This window comes from Dermacentor andersoni, chromosome 2 (genome assembly GCF_023375885.2).
Source record: "Dermacentor andersoni chromosome 2, qqDerAnde1_hic_scaffold, whole genome shotgun sequence".
NCBI classification, from domain to species: Eukaryota; Metazoa; Arthropoda; class Arachnida; order Ixodida; family Ixodidae; genus Dermacentor; species Dermacentor andersoni.
Genome location: NC_092815.1, coordinates 233,045,437 through 233,071,581, shown reverse-complemented (window position 1 = coordinate 233,071,581; position 26,145 = coordinate 233,045,437). Strand labels below are relative to the sequence as shown.

The 26,145-nt window shown below is 49.3% G+C and overlaps 2 protein-coding genes across 3 annotated transcripts in view; one reads left to right on the top strand and one right to left on the bottom strand.

Annotated features, from left to right (window-relative positions):
* Positions 1–7,282, top strand: part of LOC126539808 (uncharacterized) — a 94,664-nt gene extending 87,382 nt beyond the window's left edge. Inside the window, exon 6 of one of the 2 annotated variants that reach the window (XM_055075741.2) lies at positions 6,367–7,282. In XM_055075741.2, the coding sequence (XP_054931716.1) occupies positions 6,367–6,555 (189 nt within the window). In that variant the 3' untranslated portion in view covers positions 6,556–7,282. The remainder of the gene's footprint in view (positions 1–6,366) is intronic. The other variant, XM_055075742.2, reaches the window with a different exon arrangement.
* Positions 7,283–7,656: 374 nt separating this feature from the next.
* The window catches only part of LOC126539953 (uncharacterized), a 117,188-nt gene continuing 98,699 nt past the window's right edge, over positions 7,657–26,145 (bottom strand). The window contains exons 2-3 of the mRNA XM_050186780.3: positions 14,150–14,236; positions 7,657–10,321 (exon numbers count right to left, since the gene is read on the bottom strand). Of these exons, the coding sequence (XP_050042737.1) occupies positions 8,702–10,321; positions 14,150–14,236 (1,707 nt within the window). The 3' untranslated portion in view covers positions 7,657–8,701. The remainder of the gene's footprint in view (positions 10,322–14,149; positions 14,237–26,145) is intronic.

The window sequence follows — 26,145 nt, the reverse complement described above, 5'->3', positions numbered from 1 at the left end:
ATTTGTTCCTCTTGCTCAGGCGCACGTTTCGTTGCCGCGCCGAACGCTGCGTTGCTCGACGCTCACCGCGTGATTGGTGGGAGCATAGTCCGATGCGGAGCGCCTCGTAAGTGATCGCTGCGCCGTAGCTCATTGTCTTACACCCCTTGGCGGGTGAACGCTGTCGCGTTCCACTTTTGAAGGCGAAGCTTAAAGCCGCCAATACACTTCGACGTGACCCGGCGGCGTATTTCCAACTGCTCGTAGGTACAACGGGGCGTGGAACTTGCGGAGACGACGGACGTTTGCGCGCATGCGCGAGTGAGAGCGGGTGCGAGAGAGGAAATGTGGGGAGTTTTGATTCTTGAAAATACGACTCTGCCTAGGTACTACGGAGGAGTCCCTTGGGGCGCGGTGCATGCGCATGTCCCTAGGCGCGCCGTGCCGGCAGAAGTCGCGGGGCGCGGTTGTGCTGAACTTAGCATCGCAAGTTGGCGGCTCGACGCAATCATATTTAATCGATCATGTTTTTACTAATGAAAACAGCGTGTCATTATTTCGCATTATTGGCGGCGCCTCCAGGACACCAAAGCGGCAACGGGGATATCAAAGCTAGAAGCCGGACTGGTCCGTGGGTTGGGGCTCGCAGAGGCCTGCGCGTGCCAGGGGAGTATAAGATCGGCTGTCCGCTATCGCGGACAGCCAATGTTTTATGCGAACACCCCCAGGCACGCTTCGGCCTCTGCGGCCCCAACCCACGGGCCGCCCGGCTTCCAGCTTTGATCCCCCCGCTACCGCTTGGGTGCCCCGGAGATCCTGCGCCGCCTGCTTTAATATAACCTCAGGTGCTCTCCTGAGGCCTCCGTTTGCCGGTTACATGTGCCCTCCTGGAGCAGTGCTTGTAAAAAATCCGATCTATCGTCGCGACGAAAAATTCGACCCGTGACTTATAAAACACCAGTCAGAACATTGTCCCTTCAGACACAGCGATCACCAAGCGGCGTCCGCGCCCACTGCCTCACCGCGCGGGCAGCCAGCGGCGGAGCGTATAAACCAACTCGACCGAACTCCGCAATGCTGGCATGTCAGGGGACAAACGAATACAACGCAATCTAAGAAACCTCCTCCGTAGTGCCTAGGCTGAGTCATATATTCAAGGAGCAAAAGCCCCCAGATTTTCTCTCTCGCGCCCGCTCTTACTCGCGCCTGCGCAGAAACGTCGAGCTCCGTCAAAAGTGGCACGCCCCGTTGTAGCTGCTAGCGGATGAAAATACGCGACCCGGCGCGCGCGCGCGCGATGGTGGCGCTACGGCGCGCCAGGTCGGCTACGCCGCGTCAGGCGTAAATCCGTCCCCCTACAGTACAACGCCGCGCACCTGCGCAGCTGGAGTAGCGCATGCGCAGAACACCACGCCGCTCCGTGCCGCCTGTCGTGGAACATCGAAACAAATCTTTTCGCGCGCTTTCTCTGCCGGTAGCGATTGCCACCGCGCACCGGACTGTTGCTCGGCGATGGCACGGACGTAGACACATTCCGCAAGACGAAACATTAAGCAGGAGACACACGGTACGATTCGGCGTCCGATCCGACGTGCGGCGCCGCATGCTCCGGCATGCGGCATACGACGATTCGGGGCACACGGTGCGTGCATCCGAAAGATTGAATGGCGCGTAAGCTCCGCCCAGACCCAGCCCTCCAGCTCGACTTCATAGCCACGTCGAGAAACGCAATACAAACAACTCTGCACAACACTGCTTCGCTTTACACGAACACTGTCAATAAAATCATGCCCCTGCAAGTCACAGAACACTTCACGACGGCGCGTTGTCTACTGACGACTTCGCTAACAGCCAGCGATAGGGCCGGTAGGCTATAGCTAGGCAGACGGCGCTTACGATCCAACCCGAGCTCGTCGAAGAGCGCTTATGTTTACCAAAACAAATAACACTGTACACTTAGGTCACCCGTAATTAAATACAATTGGTTTACTCGACGCAGCCGTTGCGAAGGGCAAACATGCAAGCGAAGCGAACAGCGTCGCTCAGACGGTCGGTGTGGAATGTCTGCCCGCGAAATGCTCTCGCGTCGCGGCTCCCGATCTCGCCAGTAGCTTAGTGCTAGTGTACTAGGCGCTGCTTTGCATAAGAGGCACACGTTCGAGATAATTTCACTGAACTGGTAACTATTTCTTGTCGGAAACAAACTGCGGCAGGCAAGGAAAAAAAAAAACTGCGATAAACCGGCCAGCCAGCGCCGCCTCCGTGGAGGGAACGTCGGAGAACGTCACATGCCAGCCGCGTTGTCATTGGCTGTGGCCAGACGACGGTGTGGTTGCCGGTCGCGTCGGACGATGAAAATCTGCCCGGTTTGCCGCACGCCGGACGTCCAATTCGACGCTTCGGCACGGCAAAACACCTCGATTCCGGCTGCCGTTCCGGCTCGTCGGACGCCGGATCGGACACCGAATCGGACCCTGAGTCTCCCGCTTTAACAGGTCTCTCTCTCTACATAACACAGACACGTAGCCGCTGCCACTCCTTTTCGTCGCTTCTATAGCTTTCAGTTCACGAGTATAGCGGTCCCTCAGCCGCTTCCATAGTTTCAGGCACTCTTCGACTGAAACAGGGAAAACAAGACAAACAGGCGCTGAGTGCATAGCATGTCCTGAGACGTATACACACACGCGCGTAGCATTAGACGGTTTTAGTATAGCGTAAAACGCTTGCGTTAGCGTGCGACGCAACTCTAACGCAAAGAAAGGCTGCACTGCGCGGCACAAGGTAGTGTTTTAAAATAGCGGAACGGAGAAAGGCGCTAACGTTAGCGCAAACATATACGGCGCCATCTAGATGTAAAAACACCAAATACTGGCAAGCCAAATCCATAAGAAATGTCGAGCTAATCCAATGCCGAATCCGCAAGTGTGCCCCTAAGTCAAGCTTGCCCAAAGCCACAGTCGCTGCGTTAATTACGCATGTAGGTGTTTGGTTTCAGTGTTGTTTTGTCGAGAGTCGCGAAACACGCTGATTATTCATAGCATGCCGCGATCGAGTGTTCTGTGGGACCCATATTACCTGTACTTTCTAAGTTGGGATGACATAGACGCCCTCATGCTTTGGGAACGAGAGCGACCGCGCAGGTTGTACGTGTTCTCAAGAGGCAGCCTGTTCAATATCGAGGTGCATTCCGGAGGGGACGTTTCGCCGGCAATTTCGCTTTCAGATAGCGGATTTCCCACTTCTTTCCACTTTTTTGCAACAGACGACAATCTTGAAGTCTGCCCGAATGGGTTCAAGGCTAAAACCTCGTTCAGGAGGTTCATGTCGTCGTCGTTAGTAAAGCGCACACGCATTGTGACCACTGCACCGATCACACTACTTTCTTTTGCCGCGGAAAACGTGACGTGCATCGGCTTGACATGCGGCTTTACACCAAGCGAACGAGCGAAATACACTTGGGCGCCATCTCGAGGCGGATACAGCAAACATGAGCAAAGCTACTCGTTAAGCCTACTGCGCCGCTAAACGAGAACGTATATCGTAAACAGCGTCCATTTGTCACCCGTACGCCGCTGTCGAAGCATCATCGCACAAATCTAAAGCGAACACGAGCATTAGTTGGGAATGAATGAGCCGAACAGTGTAGGCCGACGACTCGATAGATCCGAAGCGGGCAGCTCTCACTTCGACTGGCACCGCCATGTTGCCGTACGTAAGGCTCCCTTTGCGTGCCTTAGCGTTCACCGCTAAATCCTGATAATAGACAGTTTTAGTATAGCGTAAAACAGCAAACGCAGAGAGCTAGCGTTAGCGTTGCGTGCTCCACACTGCGCATGCGCTGTACGTAAACGCTGCTGGAGCTCTTACGTACGTACGCTGCCTGTAGGCTGTGCGCAAGTCGTTCTTTACGACTTTTCTGACGTATTTTACTTTGGGAAACTCAATTAGTTCAGTAACGTGTCTGCGCTACCCGTAGGGCCTGCGCGGTTGGGTAAGAGTGGTCCGTAACCATTTTTAGCGAAATGACAGTCGACGCTCGATGCGGAACACGGGGCGCTTAACGCTGTCGCGTGAAAAGTACACCCGGTATACAGTATGTCGTGGTTCGTATATGGGGAGGTCCGACGTGTTCAGCTTGGCGACCAGATGAATGAAGTTAACGTGCGTTACATTGTTTAGTGCTCTCTTTATTATAAACGGTCAGTCAGTTATAAAAATTTGAGCTGCACTTCAGAGTCTAAATATGCCTTTCTGTGGCGGGAACAACGGTTTTAGTGCCCGCAAACACAATTAAAGCGACCTTTACTAGCACGCACTCTCCTATATTCTCGATTGCAGTACCACATCGAATACGTTAAACCACGTATTGCCACGTGTACTTATCTTTATCGGCCGAACACGATTCGCCGCCTAACAAATGTTATCGCACAGCGCGGGACGCGCCTGCATGTATCCGAAGTTTCTGGAAAGTTATCGATCCTTCTATCCGCTGTCTGTTGTCGCCGAACCTTATGTTATCTGATTTCATCACATGACGCGAATGGTGTAGAACTTTGTGGAATGCACGCGGGTCCCAACGATTAGTCTGGAACATTCGATGACTGCTCTATAAAAGCCGACGCGCTTGACCCGCTGATCAGATTTTCGACGATCGCCGACTGTGTTCGCAGCTATCGTTGTACATTAAGTGTAGCCTGTTTTGTGGGCACAGGTTCGCCCAATAAAAGCTAGTTTTGTCTTTCACAGTACTGCTACTGTGTTCTTTAACGTCACTACCACGTGACATCTGGTGGAGGTGCTAAGCGAAGCGGCACTTTTCTGGTTTCAGAGTGAGCCCTGATGACTTGATGGCCTCTAGTACTGTGGCAAGCCGCCTAAGGTGATCGTCGAAATTTCCGGCGAATACAACGACGTCATCCAAGTAAACGAGACAGGTCTGCCACTTCAATCCTGCTAAAACCGTGTCCATCACGCGCTGGAACGTTGCAGGCGCCGAGCACAGTCCAAATGGCATAACCTTGAACTCGTAGAGGCCGTCTGGGGTGATGAAGGCGGTCTTTTCGCGATCTCTTTCGTCGACTTCTATTTGCCAATAACCAAACAAGCCACAGGAGGACAACTGCCTACCATACGCAGACGAATGGTCTCACGGAACGCCTGAACAAGACCCTCGCCGACATGCTGGCGATGTACGTCGACGTTGAGCACAAGACGTGGGACGCGGTCCTGCCGTATGTAACCTTCGCTTACAACACCGCGGTGCAAGAAACAACACAGATCACGCCATTTAAGCTGGTTTACGGCAGGAACCCGACGACGACGCTCGACGCCATGCTGCCGCACGTCACTGACGAGGAAAATCTTGACGTCGCTACCTATCTCCAGCGCGCCGAAGAAGCCCGACAGCTCGCCCGCCTGCGGACCAAGAACCAGCAGAGGACCGACAGCCGACACTACAACCTCCGACGACCCTTCGTCGAGTACCAGCCCGGCGACCGCGTTTGGGTATGGACCCCGATACGCCGACGAGGACTCAGTGAAAAACTACTCCGACGCTATTTCGGACCCTACAAGGTCGTCCGACGTATTGGTGCTCTGGACTATGAGGTCGTGCCAGACGGCATTTCGCATTCACAGCGGCGCCGCGCACGATCTGAAGTGGTCCACGTGGTGCGCCTTAAACCCTTTTACGGACGCTGACGAACTTCCTTATTTTTGTTGTTTTCTTTGCTACGAGTGCTTTTGTTTATTACTTTCGCTTGTTTGCAGCATCGGGTCGATGCTTTAAGAGGGGGGTAATGACACGTGTACTTATCTTTATCGGCCGACCACGTTTCGCCGCCTAACAAATGTTATCGCACAGCGCGGGACGCGCCTGCATGTATCCGAAGTTTCTGGAAAGTTATCGATGCTTCTATCCGCTGTCTGTTCTCGCCGAACCTTATGTTATCTGATTTCATCACATGACGCGAATGGTGTAGAACTTTGTGGAAGGCACGCGGGTCCCAACGATTAGTCTGGAACATTCGATGACTGCTCTATAAAAGCCGACGCGCTTGACCCGCTGATCAGATTTTCGACGATCGCCGACTGTGTTCGCCGCTATCGTTGTACTTTAAGTGTAGCCTGTTTTGTGGGCACAGGTTCGCCCAATAAAAGCTAGTTTTGTCTTTCACAGTACTGCTACTGTGTTCTTTAACGTCACTACCACGTGACAATATTCTGCTCCGTTAGAAGACTAATTGATGAGCAGGCTGCCTCAATGTAATCTCTTATTGCGAATTCTATGACTAATGCCTGCGTTTTAAATGGTAAATGCTCCGTGGAAATATTTTATCGTCCGTCACGAAATGTCGAGTGTACATTGTACGGGTCTTTCTATTTCAGAACGTCCTCAGAGCCGGGCCCCGGAGAAGTGCTGTGTCGCCTGTCGGTGCCTCGGGGCTGGACGCGCAGCGGGAACGAGCGGCCGACCGGCCGAGCGGCGTCGGCGCCGACGATCGCCGAGAGGGGCGGCCGGAACCGAGCGAGCCGGCGGGGCCGCCGCGCGGCGCTCGTTCCCGGCCACCCACGTGACGTGCGCACCCTCGCATGTCCGCTCGCCGGACACGACGGATACGATACGCTCGAAATGTGTTTTGTACACTCGCGGAAAATTATGCATCAACAAGCTGAAGAGTTCTCAATCTTGCGCCATTTACGGCAGCGGCTTCGGAGTCGACACCTGCGCTTTGGGCAGCAGAAATGCCCGTTTCGTTGAAGGACGACGTCCCTTTGTGCTCGTGTCACTAGAGTCGCAGGCTTAGACTCGTGGAAATCACCCTGTTAAGCAGCAATACAAGAAATGCTAGCTCTAGTATTTCCGACGCTACCATCAAAACGGCTTGAATTCTCTCACAGTTATTCACGGGGGTCTTAAATTTGAGGCATTGATAAAGGTGTTCCGTCAACGCATAACGGCTCCCACAATGAAATGTCTCTTAATTGACAAGCATTGTGAATCAAACGTAGATGCAAGAATTTCTTGATATATCGCAAACATTTAACATGCGGGTGGATTACGCTAAGTGTTTCTTATGAGGACTTAATTGTGATATTGACCACTTACTGCAAAAATATGTGTTGCAGCTCATCGCAACAGTTTCTCTGGGCGCTGTGCAAACAAAAAAGAAAGAAGAGAGAAGAAAGATGTCAGTTGGTTATTTATAATGCAGTATATATTAATGATGCTTTCCTGTATCGGCTACTTGCTGAGAGCCTAACAATTAGACGCAGACAGTAGCATAACTCGCCAACAACCATTTGTAAATTGCAAGACGCATTTACGTGTAGTGTGGCCTCTTAATCTGGTCCCGGAGACCCTCGACCGTAGTTGGGAAGCGAAAATAGGGAACGTATCGTGAGAATACGTTCTCGAACGGCGCTTTTCCATTATTAGAATTATTATTGATGGGAAGAGAACTCGTTTCACATGTTGGCTCTCTGTTCTTTGCAAACTTCCTGGAGTAGATCGAAGCTTTTACAGAATATTGTGAACGAACATTTCAGCGGTAGATTTGACTTGAAGATACAAACCTTCGCTACAGCTTCAGCCTTAGAGGCCGCCATGCAAGTTCCTGAGCGCATCACTGCTCTAAGCCAGTCACAGTTGACGAGGAAGACAGTATCACAAGAGCGTAAGCGTTTTGTTTTCTTTATTTACAACACAACATAGTCATGCACACAATGTACACAAACTGAGAACTATAACCGCGCCGTTTGTTTCTGGTATTGCGCCACCGAGAGTCCACAGCCTTGATGTGTGAAAAGCCTTTGCTGCATTTATGACTTGCTCGCATCGGGGAGCTCAACCCTGAAACTATGTCCAGCCGAAGGCCCCGTCCCGTGGTTAACAGACCGGATCCTCATTTAAATCCCAGGCGTCCAGCATATCCCTCCCAGATTTGAAAGTCAAAGAGCGGAAGCGGTGACCCAGGCGAGGGCGTTGCACAATGCATCGACCTTCCTCACTTGAGAAGTAACCCGCAGGGGACTAGCCGTTACGTATATCTTTGGAAGCTTGTGGTAGCACGTGGTGAGGAAGTATGTTTGCCGCTGCTGAGAGGATGTCTCTCGTAGCCATACCGCAATAGTAATGATTGACATTTGTTTTATTGAACCTCTCACTGACTCCGAATATGCCGTACTATACTCCAAGCTATGATTCGATGACTGCTGAATGTGCTTTAAAACTGGTCTGCTAAGCGCGAGCCCGCTGATAATGTTCCTCCATGTACAGCCGTTTCACCCACGTGCTATAAATAAAGACAGTAAAGCAAAGCAAAGTAGGTGAGGGCGGTGCTTTTGAGCATGAATTAAACGTCATGTGCATTTATGGGATGGACACAATGATTACGAAAAACAAGAAATCCATAAATATTTTCCTCATAGCGCCCTAACTCTCTTTAGGCCCAGGACACTAGCAGTCAATGCAATCGAGGAATACGCGCCACATCTCTGTACACGGATACGTGACATGCACTGCCCGGCGACTTGCGCGAAACGTTGCACGCCTGTTGTTTACTACTCAGACGTAATAAAATGTGATTGCACAATGCGCGGCGTCTTAGGCAGCGACCTCCAAATAGGAACCACTTGTAGCCCGTTTAGTGGTCTCGTCCACGAACAAAGACGACTCTGGTGCCGCGCCAGTCTGTGTGGGAGTCAACAGGAACACTTCCACTCAAGCTGCTGGCACTGCCTCGTGTTGCCGCTGCTGCGAGGCGTACGAAGGGGGCAGCCGACGCGCGTAGTCGTCCTGCAAAGCAAGCGTAGGCGACGACACGTACTCTTCTTGAACGGCAGGTGCGCCACGAGAAGAGCGGTAAGGAATGGCTCCCTGAAAGCCGAAGCTCTGGCGAGCCTGCGGGTACAGTCTCTGGCCGTACAAGAGCTGCGGTCCATCAGACAATGAGGGCACCACGGATTGTGACTGGTGTGGCGCTAGTGGCGCCGCGTGCAAAGGTACGGAATCTACCCTTTGTGAGAGGTACGCTGGATCGATGACGCGGGGTCGCTGCAGCTGCGGAAGGAGTGATTGTTGATTGGGTCGAGGCTGTGGTTGGACCGCCTGCGCTGCTTGCACTGGTCGACCGGCGAGCGGAAGTGAGTTGGCTAGGAAGTAGTTGACGGTGAGCCCTTGAGGAAGCGGCTGGTAGCCGGGAACAGAAGGTGGCAGCTGCTGCTGTTGCGGTGGCAGTAACGACGCGCCACTCTGACCGTAGTCGCCTCCGGGACCGTAAAATGGGAATGGCTCCGCAGGGAAGCCTAGACTCCCTGGGTGCACCGTGTTGATGGGAAATATGTTTCCGACGTTTTGCGTGTTCTGGTGGCTCGAGAATAGTTGCGAACCAGGAAGCGGCAACGATGGCCGATGGTACATGTTCGAGTGCGGCCGCGGTCCCTGGTGTGGTCGCTGAGGGTACGCGCCGGCTGGGTACGGCTCGTCGGTCGACAGGCTGCCGTCAGCTCTGATCAGGGCCACCTGAGGCACTATTTTGCCGTTCACTTCTTTCGGCACAAGGGCTGCACCCTTGGCACGATTGTCTCTCGGCTGAGGCGGCGGTGGGTACGGCACGCCAGCAGCCGACGGACCAGCGGCCGAGTGATGGTATTGGTTAGGATGGTTCTGATAGTATGGCGCGGGTGCAGCGTGCCCTAGGTACACGGGTCGTCCGAGCTGGAATATATTAGGGCTGTACTGACGGAGAGCAGGGTGAGAGTCCATCTTCACTGCTCCTGTAGGCAACAGCGGAGTCTCGAACTTCTCGGATAGGCTCTTGGCGGGCGGAAGCCTGAGAGTCGACGACGTTTGCTCTCGCTGCGGTTCCTGTGCGTCGACATAGCGGCCGGAGATTTTCACGGCTTTCGTATCTGGCTCACTGGCGGAGGGAACCTTGCTTACCATGGCAGCAGCCAAGCTGCGTGGAAGCATAGGAGGCAAGGGCGAGAGTCGTCTTAGTAGTCGTGCTGGCGGCGGAGATACGATCGGTTCGCGGGTGCTCTCCAGAGGCGTCGAAGACGACGTCGATGCAGGAGCATCGGGTGCGACGCTTGAGGCAGGGGTCTTTGCGTCTATGACTGCAGAAGGCATTGCGGTGTCTTGAGTTCCAGGCTCGTTGGTCTGAACCTTTACCCGGAATCCAAGCTCGTCGGCCACGTATTCGACGAGCCTGAGGCGACCGTCGTTATCGCGAAAACCATAGGCACCCGTCTTGCGGCCAAGTGCGTCACCGGATTCTTGCTGGAATTGGTCCCACGATAGGCCCTCGATATTGAATCCAAATTCGTAGTTCCCGTGATCCTGTACATAGACGCAAACACATGGCGAAAATCAGACAAGAAGAATATTACCATTAAAAAGTCATGAGTACACCTTTCTCTTTCTTTGAGAGAAAATAAAACAGTTCTAGTCGGTTACGCACAATCTGAAAAAAGGAGAGGTTGAAGTTCTTGCACAGTACGGCGTTCAAACATCACGCTTGTGGTGCCAGCTGTGCCGTCTTTAGAGCTGGGATAAATATACGGTGAGTGATCAAGGGATAAGTTCTTGGAAATGGTCCAAACAACCGAAGCCATGATTTCACTTTCATTACCAAGTCGCTCGAGAGAATGCGTACCATTGAGTGCCGTTGGCTCCGAGGAGTGGGACTCAATGACTAAATATTTCTCATTATAAAACTAACAAATTCCCTGTGACTTACTAATGAACTAAAATAAAGAATGGTGCTAACAGTTGCAGTAGCACACTGTGCTATAAAGGTTATAAACAGGGATAAGGTGCCTCAGAAAGGCTGTCCAACGTTTCGATAGTAGGACCTATCTTCCTCAAAGGTGGCCTCGTCATACTCGGCTTGTTATATTTAAAAGGGTTCAATACACAACACGTAGTTTCTCGTATCCTTCTTTCATTGTCTGCTAATTTTATGATATAAATAATTTTTGGAAGTTTGCCGAACGCTTCATTGTTCAAAACAGCATAAATTTTTTTGCGTAAATGAACACTTTTTGGTCATGTTCTGCAGGCATCATTGCAATAAGACCACGTTATATATATTTTTAAATGAGAAGCTTTAGTCTCCGAGTAAAGCGACTTTTTTCGCAGCTATAGGTGGGCGGACGGAGTATCTCGCCATTTTGGTGGCCGATTCCGCTGATTGCGAAGACTAACATTATGTGCCACTGGGACGGCTCGATGTGTGCCACTGGATTTTAGTTTGCCTTTAATCTCATGTTTTGCCATTCGGAACATAGTTGCCTTACTTACTGTAAATATAAACAACGCAGTTTACAATCTGTACCTAACCGTTCACTATGCAGCAGTTACATTAGTCATACAGCCCTTGTCTACAAATTGTGAATGCTCCGCATTTCATAGGCGTCAGCTGCAGTTAAATATGCCATTTTTTTCATGTATTGCCGACCGCGAATGCCTGTTGAATCTTCGAAGTTATGCGCAATCTTATTTATCTTCCAGTAACTTGGCAATTATGTTGGTGACAAGCCTGAAACACTAAATTCTATGAGTGAATTTTCAAGAGCTAGGGCCGAAATGTCCGTGATGGAACAAACATGGGCATTTTTTGGTCCGTATTAAGCTTCCGCTGCCTTTTTCATAATGTCATACAAAAAATAACGCTCTATAAAAAAAGACATGGTGAACACAAGCGCCGGTTGTAAACTTGGCATTGAATAAAAATACAGAACATATCTGGTCATACGAATTAAAATATTAGTATTGTTAATTCATTAGAAAAAATGTGTTATCTTTTCATGCAATGCAAGCGATGGTTGACTGATACATATTTTTTGTTCGTGTGTGCCAAGCCTCAAATAACCGTCTTTGTTGTCTGTTCGTAATACCCGTTGAAAATGTAAGCTTAAGCTCATAACGATGACAGATTGCACGCAACAATTGAATGCACAGAACACTTGAATGTGTACGCGTACGTTTCTTCCCGTTTTCTCAGCAGATATGCACAACAGTTATAGCCCGAATGGTGCACCCCAAACGAATGTTCAATTCCAGTAGCTAAATTGCGTAGCGCTTTATGTAAATAATACTGCTTCATTCGTAGCGGTACTTTGGTAGATTGTTGTTTTTGCTTGTATAGTAGAAAATGAGGTAAAAAAACTGTCATCATTGTCATCATCATCATCATCATCATAGTCATAATCAGCCTACTTTATGTCCACTGCAGGACGAAGGCGATCTCCCTGCGATGTCCAATTACCCCTGTCCGGCGCCAACCAATTCAAGCTACCTCCTGCGAATTTCTTAATTTCATCACTCCACCTAGTCTCCTGCCGTCGTCGACTGCGCTTCTCTCCTCTTGACACCCATTCTGTAACCCTAATGGTCCACTGGTTATCTTACCTACGCCTTGCCGGACCTGGTCAGCTTCATTGCTTTCTCTTAATGTCAATCAGAACATCGGCAATCCCTGCTTGCTCTTTGATCCACACCGCTCTCTTCCCGTCTCTTAACCTTATGCCTAACATTATTTGTTCCATCGCTCTTTTCGCGGTTCTTAACTTGTTTTCGAGCTTCTTTGTCTGTCTCCAAGTTCCTGCCCCGTATGTCAGCACCGGTAGAATGCATTGATTGTACACCTTTCTTTTTAATGATAACGGTGAGCTTTCAGACAGCATGGTAAAGTGGGTTAAATATTGCACTATTGTTTCAGAACGATTTGAAGAAAAGCTGACAACTGTGTGCCAAAATGAGTATGGTACTGACATTGAATAGACATTCTTGTGCGTGTATTCTCATCACATTGACTTTCATGTTGGCGCGGAAAGCAAACACACTTCGTGTATTTAGACGACATTCTCATATTTCTATAGGAATAAGATGGACAGCGTATGTTAACATGAAAAGTCATCTCTTACACTGGGGTGTTCTGATGCTTTGAGAACCGCCGCTGTTTCCAAGTGACTATGGCCCTGCAGAGTCGAGTGTAACTTCATTTGTTCACTAGCGAGTTTGGTGCACGGGAAAAAAGAAACCGTCCAGGCTCAACAATAACTGCATTGCTGCTCTTCTTACGTTCACGGAGCGTCACGAAATGTGCGTATGGGTAGCATCCGTTCTCTTACCCAGAAACGCGTAGGAAGCAAAGCAGAACGCTAGGAGGCAAAGTATTCAATTATTTTGGGAGACTAGTTTCTAAGCTGTCACATATGGGTATTGTGCATCACGTTGCCGTTTTGTTCGAAAAGCATTGCGTTGCACAAGCTGGCCGTAGTCAAAACTAGCGGTGAGATGCACATCAAAATAGTTTGAAGAAATCCATGCCAACGCACCTGGTGGCATATTGTTTAGAGAATGGCTGTTATCCAGAGTTTCGGCAAACCACAATAATATTTCCCCGTGATTGACGGTTGGAACGGGCGTTCCTTTTTTTGACTCGAAAGTATCTGCCTCAAGGCATAAGGAATGAAAGTGAAATAAAAGCTTCCAGCTCTGTGTCGTCCAGGTTGAAGTATATATCGCAAAGAGCAAGGTGGTGGATCCGGCATGGTGAAACCCTCTAATTACAAGAAAGAGAAATGACTAGCTGTGAAGATGCATAAATTTCAATATTGCGCGCGTGTTTTGCCTTAAAATGTGAGAGTGTTTTCTTTTCATGATTTTTTCTGTGGCTTTTACAGTGATGTCTCTTGGAGGTATCGAGTCAATGTTTATAGCTAGATGCCTTTCCCTGTTTAGTGTCCATGCAGTCTCTTTTCTGCACATGTTGATCGCTGCGTATTGGGCTCGCTACCGTGTATGCAAACTATCAGTTGACAAACAACGCTGTCCGGGTTTTCTCTCCTCTCGTTCTAGCTTTGTTCTCGCACTGTATTTTCAAGCATGTATTATTGCCAACTAGCCAAGCTGCCCATGGTACGTATGTTTCTACCCAAGAAATTTCACAATTTTCCATGGTGCGTGAACAGCCTCTGACGCAGTGAAATAACAACCTAAATATAATCACTTTTAGTGTGCCAAGAAAAGCAGTTATCATAAGGACTTCATCCAAGTGCCACCCGAATATAATGAACATCTTCAAGGCTTTTTTTGCTTGTTTTGCGGCAAGAAAAAGTAAAAATAAATGACATTGATCCACAACACGTGTGCAGCACTCACGTCTTGCTGTCGATGTAAGATGCTGTTGGCTGACTCCTCCGCCACCGTTCGCACCAAGAACACCAACAGCAGAAAAAGCCGCTTCAGCTGCACAAACGGCAAAATATGACTATCTTAACCAATATGTTCCAGAAAAAAAGCTGAGAACATCAATGTCAAAATGACATGCGCTTCCAAGATGTTGTGAACTATAGTGCTCCTAATTGTGCATGTCTATATCATATTATGAAGCGCGAAAAGACGGCGACAAGCAGGAGGAAGGACTACACGAACACTCTCTTGCAAGTAAATGTTCAAAGGAAAGTGGAGCCAAATCAATATACAAAATCACAAACAAACAAGAAAAAAGTAGGGTGACAAAATCAGATGTTACTAGCGTGAGGTAAACTTATCCATTACATAAAAGAACAAACTCTTGATTATTTAAAGGCTGACAAATGACTGCGCACTCTTGTCATTCTGAAAAGCTTCTAGCTGTTCTACCTGGCCCAGTTTTCCGTTCTCGTTGAGCATTTTGAAATCCTGACGTCGCCAACGTTGTGGGGGCAGGGTCCGAGTAAGCGACGGCATAAAAAACACGAATTAAGGTTTTGTGACAGTAATTTGCAAGCGTAGTCAAGCATCGATGATGACAGTCAAATTACGTTGAATTTTAATATGAATTAAACTTGAGCTTGGCCAGTTTATGAAATTTTTCATAAACAGTGGCCATCACTCACTTGCCTACAACATCTTGAAGTCCACTACCTTTCAAGAAAAGCGATTGTCTGATATCTGTGTAGTGTCACGACAGCCACACATAATGAAAATATGGATCGGGCGAGGACAACGACCTACGACTGATGAAAAGAAAATTTTTGAGCATCTCACTATTACAAAACCCATTACCCCGCACCCAGTGTACAGTGCCACGCCGGATTATGGGCCCAGTATCGTGCGCTGGATGCTGGGGCGCTGGGCAGGCGCGGCGTACTAGGAGGCACTGGGTACTGGTGCGAAAAAGAGCTCTAGCGCGGTAAATACGCGGTGCCTGGCCACCGTATATATATATATATATATATCTATATATATATATATATTTGTTTGCATACAGAAAGCAATAGAGAGCGCTTTAGTGCAATAAAATACAAAAAAAAAAACTAAAGATAAAAATGCTTCGACCAGGATGAAATCGTCCTACATACAGATGCCAAGCCCGGTACTTCACCCCTACGTCACGCCAGCTTTCTTTTTCTTTCATCGTATTGATTACCGTAGCATTCAACCCGACACTCACTAGTTCTACAGATTCAGAGAATGCAGGGCACAATGAAAGCCACACACAGAAAAGTAGAAACGTTGGATTCACTTTAGAAGGGTGGTAAGGATAAGCACCTCACCAAAATAGGGTACCATTCCGGTTGTAACTCGAGTCCTTCATAAACATGCTTTAGGAGTAGTGTCATTTGGATAAAATGTACCCTTGTAGGTACCATCGTTTCGGCATTTCGGTCCACCATTCGCGTTTTCCACAAACTGTGCATTCCCATGAGAAAAAAACATATCGAAATGTGCACTATAATCAGAGGTCGGCAGCAGGTATCGCACAGTATGAGCGTTAATCTGAAAGTCCTTTTTTAAAGTCCGTTTTAGGACATCCCAACATAGGATGGCGTCGGTGTAGGTAATAAAGCAATGTTCAATTGTCTTTGGCACACCACAAAGGCGACAGTTAACAGAAGAGACAAAGATATCCTTTTTCTGTAGCCATGTTTTTATCGGTATGGTTTCACTAAGCAGTTTATAAAACAATGTTTTGCAGCAAGGGGATAAAGACATTTTGCGAACTCTCTTCAGTATATCGTAGCCTGGCCATTTAATGTATAGTGATCGGTAAAATCTTTGTATAACGTTTTACGCGACACAGAGTACAAGTATTAAGTGGAAAACCGAACTCTCAGGAAACGAAGCACCAAGTAAACTTCTTGTATGAACCCCCACAAGCATAAACGCGAAGAAAAATTGAAGAAACAACTAAATCAGGTAACGCATTAGCAAGTGCGACTTGCATGAATGACCGAATTATAAAATGTGAAGTATCGCGAAAAAAGAAGAAACTAGACACTATTTGGCGCACATAAATATGTACTAAATTATAGTCTCGCCATAATGTACTAATATATTGTCTGTATTGTCACGCCTAAAATATTGTCTCCCCTCATGTTCTCAAAAGTTGAAGACCATACGAAGGTTGCAAAGATTCCGTGAAAGCGTTGGATGCATAGCCTGGCACAATGAATAACTTGAAATACATATTAAGTTTTTGTTGCCAAGAACTTATTGTAGGCTTCGGCTTTACCAAAAATAGAAAGTCGTTGTGGAACGAATGTCTGGGCGTAACTTTGCAGGGCCGAAACCTGTTCTTTCTAATAGTGTGCGCTTAATTGATAAGCGTCTAGCAGCACGCCAAGATACTTTGGCGCGATGTGAGTTCACTTAACGCCTGCAAACTGTTCTGGTGTATAGCACCATGAGCCAAACCATAAGCCCAAACATTTCGAGGAGTGAATTCGTGCTCCTGATACGCGGCCAAATTCCTCCATTGTCGATACTACATTTTCAACACTGGACTTATCCGTGCAGAATAACGCTAGGTCATCTGCATAAGCTAAGACTTTTACTTCATTACCCAGTATATTGAATCCATGGAAGTAACTCGACTGAATTGCGCTTAAGCGTAGCGTTCCAGGTAAAGGCGAATAGTAGTAGGGACATCGGGCATCCTTGTTTTACTGATGAGCAAATAGAAACGGGTTCCGGAGAGTTGGCCATTAATAACTAAACGAGTAGTACAACTGGTGTAGCAAAGCTTAACGCCTTTAAGCACAACGGAGCCAACATTGGCATGCTCCAGAAGAGAAAATAAATAGGAGTGACTGACACGTTTAAAAGCTTTAGCAAGGCCTACCTGGAACTTTGCAAGCTGCTCAGTGGAACCATAACAGTATTGAAGAAGTGTACGGGCGATGTGTACGTTCGTTTGAATGGATCGGCCCGTAATGCCACACGTCTGATGGGAATCAATTAGAATTCACATCGATAATTGCAATCTATTAGATAAAACTGTTGCAAAAATTTTGTAATGCACGTTTGACAATGTGATCGGTCGGTAGCTTTCAACAGAACGCTGTTTCTCTTTATCTGAACTTTTGGGCATTAGAACTGGGTGGGTTTCGCAAAAAGATTGCTGAAGGGCTTCCACCTCTAAACTTGTAATAAAAATCTCCAATAATGTGGGACTGATAATTGATTTGAAATTTTTGTAAAATTCACTTGAAAGTCCATCAGGGCCGGGTGTTTTCGACAACGGCAGCTGATCAATAGCTAGCTCAATTTCTTGGATCGTAAGGCCACCATGGATGAATGCACAGTCATCATCCTGTAACGGTTTTACAAGAGACACAAAACTATCAAAGACTTTTGCATCGTGATCGTCGGGAGGGGCCCTAACCAACACACTGTACTAAGTTTCGAACTAGAAATCATCTCATTCGTATTTGTTAGAAGACTACCTTCGCAGTATGCTTCCGTGGCGTCGCTTGTCAAGTAAAGCTTGACGTGTTGGCTGCTCAGACTGCAGAGCTCGCTTATTCCGAGATCGAATTCGCGCACCTCTGTAACGCAGTCCATCATACTTTTGTAAGTCACATTTAAGATTTTATATGTCAACAATGTGAGAACCTGGAATTTCGCATTTCATCTGATAAACGCTACATATAGGCTCTTAAGAAGCATTCTTTCTTCATTCTTTCTATAGAATGATTTCACCGATCCAATTTATATAGCCACTGTGCCGGCGTCTTGTTTAAAGAGTTCCCAAGCAGCAAATAACGGCAAGACGTCCTGATCCAATTACACGAACTGGTGATTAAAAGAGCAACGAGGCACGCGCCCCGGGGTATACTGGCTTTGCACCTCAAAGGGGCCTTCGACAACGTGTCCCACGCCAGCGTGCTCGAGAACCTGCGCAAGACGGGGTGTGGCCGCAAGACCTACGGCTATATTAAAGATTTCCTAACCAATAGAAAAGCAACTATCCGGATAGGAAATGAACGGTCAGAGCCTGTGGAGCTCGGAGACAGGGGTACCCCACAGGGGTCTGTCCTATTGCCTCTGCTTTTCAACCTAGCACTCCTGCCCCTGCCCGAACTACTCAATCAGATCGAGGGCGTGGACCGCGCGTTCAATGCCGACGATATAACGGTGTGGACGAACCGCGCGGGGTCCGATGCCTGGGTGGAGGAAGCCCTGCAGAGAGCGGCTACGACCGTCCACGAGTATGCCACGACCTGTGGCCTGAGCTGCGCTCCACAGAAATCGGAGCTGCTCATGGTACAGCCCGAAAGACCAAAGAAAGAGCCGCCGCCGAACATAATCATCACCATCGACGGCACAGAGATCAAACCAACGCAGCAGATCCGGATATTGGGCCTGCTCTTGCGCAGTGACGGCAAGGCGCACGCAGCCGTCAACAAAATCAAGACAACATCAGAGCAAGTCCTGAGCATGATCCGAAGAGTCACCAACCGGAACAGAGGAATCAACGAAGACGCACTGCGCCTAGTGCAGGCATTCGTCGTGTCACGCGTAACGTACTCTGCCCCGTACCTCCAGCTTGCGAAGGTGAACCGCGAGACGCTGAACACGACGATAAGGCAAGCAGTCAAACTCGCCACGGGCATCCCAGTCTACTCGTCAACGCAGAAGCTGCTGGAAATGGGTGCCCACAACAGGGTGGAAGAGCTGGTGGAAGCACACCTATCCCACCAGAGAGTAAGGCTGAGCCGGACAGAGCACGGTCGGGCCGTCCTACGCAAGATAGGATGGCAAATTGAACAGCAACCGACAACGGAGCCGCTCCCCACAACGTGGAGAGACATTATTAAGACCAAGCCCCTCCCCCGGAACATGCAGCCGGGGAGGAACAACTAGAGACGCTCTGCGCGGGCCAATGCACTTGCTCGACAGCTGTAAGAGGACCCCGAGGTTCTCTACGCGGACGCCTCACTTCCCAAGCACGGAACCAGAGCAACGGCGGTCGTCACCACCATCGATAAATTGGTGACAGGCGCGTCGATACGGACGACGAATACAGCCGAAGCAGAAGAAGTGGCCGTGGCCCTCGCACTCGCACAACCGGGAGTGAGGACTGTTCTCACAGACTCCCAGACCGCCTACGCCAGCTACCGCAAGGGGAACATCTCTCCCGCCGCACTAGCGATCCTCACCAAATGCAAATGACCGGGACGGGCCGTTGAGCTCGTGTGGGTTCCGGCTCACTCGCAAGTGGAAGGCAACAAACTCGCCGACCACTATGCCCTAGAACTGTCAATCCGGGCCGAGGACGAGCCAGAGCTACCGCACCGCGTGACAAGTTACAACGAAATCACGCAAATGTACAGAAACGGCAGATGTAGGCTTCCCCGTCCGCATCCGCAGCTCAGCCGAATGCAGCAAACGATCGTGCGACGCATGCAAGCGGGGTCGCTAGCGCATCCCGTGCTCTTGCACAAGATGTTCCCAACAGAGCATGACACTTCATGCCCTTTTTGTAGACGGTCAAAAGGCACTTTAGCACACATCCTTGCAGAGTGCACTAAGCTCAAGAACCCCCCACCATCCCTACCCCCCACCCTCCCCAGCCCCAACCCCAACCCCTCCAAGCGATGGGAGACCTTGTTGTCCAGCCCTGACCTACCGACCCAGCTCGCGCTGGCGGCTAGGGGCCAGGAACTGCTGGACGCATATGGGACCTGAGAAGAAGGTTCCACCCCATCTGGTGCCAGCGCGCACCAACCGTCACTAAGGGCTCAGTACAAAAGTTGATCCTCTCTCTCAGTAGAAAGAGAAATTGTTAGGGTCATGCCTACGAGATTATAAATTCCTGATCATTTAGGAGCTCAGAGTTAAGCTTACAGAGTGCCCACTGGGGTCGGAAATTAGTTCTAGCCTTTTCCCCAATCTTTGCGATGACCATACAATGATCAGAGACCGAAACTCGGATAGTAATACAGGACAGTCTTCGGGAGAGGAGTGATGAAGAAACATATATCCGATCAAGGCGGCGGTAATTAGGAGCGACCTTGAATTCGTGTATAAGAGCGAGCTCCTTGTCCCTCTAGCGAGCTCCTTGTGCTGGCACTCTAGACAAGAAAAAAAATGGTTTATTTAAGAATACCGATGCGAAAGTTGAAATAGAGTGATTTATCCTTGTTAAACATGCAGATTCCTGCGCCCAGACACGCCGATAGCGTGCAGAGGGACTCGGCGGATACGCTAAGCCTAACCTTCGGTGGGGACCGAGCTCTGCGCGTGTAGCTGGCGAAAGCTAAAATGTGTGTATTTGAGCCTCAGAACCTTTAGTTAGTACAATAGGGAAAGTGGAATAGCACGAATCGCTTCAGCTTTCTAATTGGTGCGATAATATCAATCAGCGGTAAGCTTGGAACTCGGGGTCCATTCGAGCACGTCTGAACTACTTCTGGATTTCATGTCCACTACACAACACTGCGACTACGGCGACAACTTCCAATCATATGTTACGTGCAAGCTACTGAAAAACGCGGCGTCCTCTGTGTTTGGGGGGTTTCATCCACGAATTTCAATGAAAAATGCAAAAAGCGAAAGTGATCTTCAGTGTTAAATGTGCGCGCATAAACAGGGCAGCTCACGCACCTTTATTCCAAGCTGCGACACGAAATTGAGTTTCATGACTCCAAGATATAGCGTTATTTAGGACCAGAGACTAGTATCAAGCGGTGAAATTGTATACAGCATTTAGCATTAATTAATTCAGCAGCGCTCGTCCTTGCGTACTGCAACCAGCGCAGTTTCCATTGCGAACCAGCGAACTGCAGCGAGAACCAGCGCCTGTAAAGCACATACCAGTGCGCCCCAGCGTCATGGCAGTGGAACCAGCGTCTCGTGCAGTGTGACCCAGCTCTTATCCAGCGTTCTCACTGGTGTGCCAGTGAGTCCCAGCGAGCGCCAGCGTCCCCAGTGCGATCCAGTGTCAAAAAACGCGCTGGTTTCACATTGGAAGGCACTGGAAGGCACTGGAAGACGCTGGTTTTTGCAACAGGCTGGTAAAGAGCACAACAATCGGTTTATTAGCAATAATAAAAACGAAGAGATGCACAGAGGCTTAGGAACAAGGCAAACTTACTGCTCAATCACAGTTTGGGTAATTGTGAATATAGAATGATTTCACACCATCAATATATATAATATATATATAGTTGAATAAACGAAGGAGCACACTTTAATGTTTTAACGTTTCAACCGTGGCACGGCCTTTGTCAGAATAAACCTTTTTATTGTATAAATCGTTTATTCTCACGAAGGCCGTGCCACGTTAAAACATTAAAAATGCAATCTTCGTAAGTGTGCTCCTTCGTTTATTCAACTACCTATGCACCGGACCTACAGAACTAGTGCTTAAACTATATATATATATATATATATATATCTATATATATATATATATATTGTTGCAAGCACGGAGAAAAGGGGTTCATTTAGGCGTGCGAGAGCAGAAACAGCAGGCTACGAACTACAGGAATGGCCGCTGCACAGTCTTCGTTCTGCTCTTCCCTCCTCTTTTTGATCCGCGCGTCCCTTTTACGCGCTTGGACGTAACATATACCTCTCCTCGCAGACAAAGTCCACTGGACGAGTGAACTAGCTTGTCGTGACGTGCATGATTTCAACCTTGCGACATGCGCGACTTGTGTCCTAGCAGAACGTCTACCAGTGTTCGTGAGGCGCGCGAGAGTATTGTTCACTTCGCTGACCTTGTCGATGACAACATACGATCCATCGTAGTTTGCCAGCAGCTTTTGGCACAAACCGCGCTTCTTGTGGGAGTCCAAAGCCAAACGAGATCACTAGGGTGATATGTAACAGGCCGATGTCGTGCGTCCTAGCGGGCTTTGGAGTTCTCTTGCGATGCCAAAGTCCGCAGACGCGCAAGTGTCCGAGCCTCTTCAGCGAGGCATAGCGTATCGGCGACTGTAGGATTGTCGCGGTGGCAAAAAGGGAGGACAGTGTCGAGCGTATACCGGGGCGGCCGAGCATATAGAAGGAAGAATGGGCTGTAGCCGGTCGTCTCGTGTTTGGCGGTGTTGTCGGCTTAAATAATAAACGGTAGAACTTTATCCCAATTCTTATGATCGGACGCAACAAACATGGAAAGCATATTGGTGATGGTTCGATTAATGCACTCAATGAGGCCGTTCGCTGGCGGGCGATACGGCGTCGAGTGCCTGAGGAGCGAGTTACATAAATGCATAAGCTCTTCCACGATATCCGCCGTGAATTAACGTCCCAGGTCGCTTATAGTAACACCAGGTGGTCCATGTCGTAGAGCAATAACGTTAAGTAAGAAGAGCGACACTTCGGTGGCAGTGGTTGATGGTATAGCCGCCGTCCCCCAATAGCGTGGGAAATAGTCGGCGCAGACAATTATACATCGGTTCCCCTTAGATGACTGAGAAAAAGGGCCTAACATATCAATTCCAACTTGCCGAAGGGGTGAGCTGGGAGGCGGCACAGGTTGAAGGAGACCAGATGGGGCAGTGGTTGGGCGTTTCAGACGTTGGCACTGTATGCAGCTGGCGACATACATCTCAACCGAATGTCGGATCCGGGGCCAGTAAAAGCATTCTTGAATGCGATAAAGGGTGCGCACAGTGCCTAAGTGACCGGAGGTAGGGTCATCGTGCATAGCCTGATAGATTGCTTGCCGGAGACGCTCCGGCACCCTTAGAAGGAAGCGTGCCCCCGTGATTGAGTAGTTCCTTTTGTACAGGAGTCCGTCACGTACACAGTAGCTGTTTGTTGCACTTGAATGGGCAGAAGTGAAGAGTGGCTCCAATTTGGTGTCTGTCCGTTGTTCTGCTTTGAACACATCGATATCTGGAAAAGCGGACGCCACAGAAGAGACGAGATGATCAAAATCGTCTGCGTCGCAGTCCGTCGTGGTAAGTGGCATATAGGAAAGGCAGTCTGCGTCAGCATGTTTTCGGCCAATCTTGTAGGAAACAGTGAAATTACATTCCTGCAACCTCAAAGCCCAGCGCGCAAGGCGACCACAAGGGTTGCGAAGGTTCACGAGCCAGCACAGGGAATGGTGGTCTGTGACGACTAGGAATGGGCGTCCGTACAAGTACGAGTGAAATCGCTGAACCGCAAAGACTACAGCGAAGCATGCTTGCTCTGTCACCGTGTAACTGCGTTCCGGTTTGCTTAATGAGCGGCTTACATGAGCAATCACGTGCTGACGGTCGTCATAGCGTTGGACCAAGGCGGCACCCAGACTAAAGCCACTAGCATCTGTGTGGATTTCTGTCGATGCAATAGGATTGAAGTGGCGAAGGATAGGTCAGGAGGTCAGCAGAAACTTCAACTGACAAAATATAGAATCGCACTGTGATGTCCACTCAAACCGTGCGACTTTATGTAGCAGATTTGTCAGAGGATAAGCAACGTCAGAAAAACCAGGAATAAATCGGCGAAAGTAAGAGCAAAGATACAGAAAACTACGAAGTTGCTTCACTGACTGCGGTGCACTGAATGCCTCAACAGCTGCCGTCTTGAGGGGATCAGGCCGGATACCGTCTTTGTCAACAAGATGACTAAGCACAAGGGTTTGACGGTCACTAAAGTTACACTTCTTGGAGTTCAGAACCAGGCTAAGTTTTTGATGCAGTCGAGGACAATATCCAGGCGCGTATTGTCCTCATTCAATGTGTGCCCGAATATAAGAACGTCATCAAGATAGCACATACAGATGTTCCACTTTAACCCACGTAAAATGGTCTCCAGGAATCTTTCAAAGGTTGCTGGAGTGTTGCACAACCAAAATGGCATCACATTGAATTCGAATAATCCATCTGGGGTTATGAAGGCTAGCTGTTCTCTCCTTGTCTGCCGGGTGTATCGGGATTTGCTAATATCCTGAGCGTAGGTCCACTGAATAAAAATAAGAGGCCGAATGAAGGCAATCAATTGCATCATCAATCCGGAGCAGCGGATCGACATCCTTCTTAGTCACGGCGTTCGATAATCGACGCAAAATCTCCAGTTACCGTCTTTCTTTCTGACGAGTATGACCGGAGCTGTCCAAGGACTCGAGGACTCTTGTATTATCCCATTTTTCATCATGTCACTCCCTTGTTCCCCGATTATCTTGCGCTCGTTCGGCGACACGCAATAAGGCTTTTGCCTGACCGCGCGCGCAGATTCCGTATCTATAGTATGGCGTGTTCGCGACTCGGGAATCGAGAACGTTTTGTCCGGCTGCGGGAAGTCAAACACTGACAGATGCTTTGAAAGCGTATCCACCAAGGCTCCCTTGTGCTGAGCGACTTGTTTAACATAGACAGAAGCTTTTTGTCTGAGACGCGGCGAAGGTCAGCAGGTTCAGACGGCGGGTCTGTTAATTAGTACGGCTACAGACGAAGACCTGCATTCTGTAAAGTAGGCAAGTTTCAAGCCGTCTGGAAGCAGGACGGTTTTTGCCGAGCAGTTGGCCGTCCCCAAGCCAGCACGCCCATTTCCGATGGATACCACACAATGAGGGAAAAACGTTCTTCTTCACAAAATTTAGATGCATTGGCTCTACGGAGGCATCTAAACGGTCTGGAGCTTCACCGCGACATGCAACCGGCACACGCACAGAAGTGGACGCAGGCACATCAGTATATGCAGATACACACAGTTCCCCTTGACTGCAAGTCTCCTCTAAGAGCCCGGACGAAACATGGCCATCGACGCAAACTTCCCCCGCGCGACAATCGACGGTCGCACCACACTGTCGCAAAAAGTCGATGCCCAAAATCACTTCGTGCGTCGATCGGGGAATAACTACAAATTCCGTCGCGAGAACTCCACCAGCCAAGGATACTTCAGCAGTGCACACACAAACAGGGCGCAACTCCACAAAACATTGCAGCCTGGTCCCACCGAAATACAACTTTGCGCCCCAACACACCTCATTACGGATACAGTTGCTCCGGTTTCCACTAAAGCCATTGTAGAAACACCATCAACAAGTACATGCACTCTGTTCTTAATCATAGCAACTTCAGGGGACATTTCTGTCGATAGCACGTGTCGAGCCACCTCACCCCCATCGGTCGCGCTAACTAGTTTTCCGGTTGTGAAGGCGAAGCGGAGCGGCGCACTGGCGATGGAGATTGAGGTAAGCGCGGTGCACGAAAAGATGGCGGTGGCGTCAAGCTCCTGTCAGATGCCGGCGATCGGCTCCGAAAGCTTCTCTGCCAGTAATCGTTGCCGGGAGGGACGCCAGCTGACCAAGAGGTGGTGTACGGCTGTTGAGTTGTCCTCATGGGAAGTGTGCTCCTTGTTGAAGACCCGGATCGACCTTTCCACGTTGTTGGGCGACGATTGCAAAACCTCGCTATGTGGCCCGCGTAACCGCATTGGAAACACACCGGCAGATGCCGCCAATTTCGATGTTCCTCCATGTAGCCACGCATGTTGCTGTCGACTGCATAGCCATCAGGTGGTTCACATTCGTCATGGCTAGGCATCGGCCGCCGGGAGGCGTGCGTGCGGCGAGGGTGTTGGTCGTAGTCGTGATCTTGATAGCTCATGGTCCCTCTCGTTTGTGGGGTAGACCTATACTCAACGGTCGCTGAGTGAACCGTCGGTTGCCATGCGGTCAAAATGGCCGTATCTCTCATCTCGTGTGGTAAGTACGCACCAGTGATGCCGGGTGTGCAACGGTACATCTCTTCCCGATGGAGCAACTCTTCGCGAACAATCTGCCGTATTCTTGATGGAAGGTCAACACACGAGCTCGGGTCTACACTTGTCACCGTTGTGACATTAGCCAGGCTACCAAACTTCGGTATTATCCGTCGCATCTCCAGCGTCTCAAAGGTCCTGCAGTCGCGAATGACGTCAGACACGGAATCCAAGCTTTCCTGCCG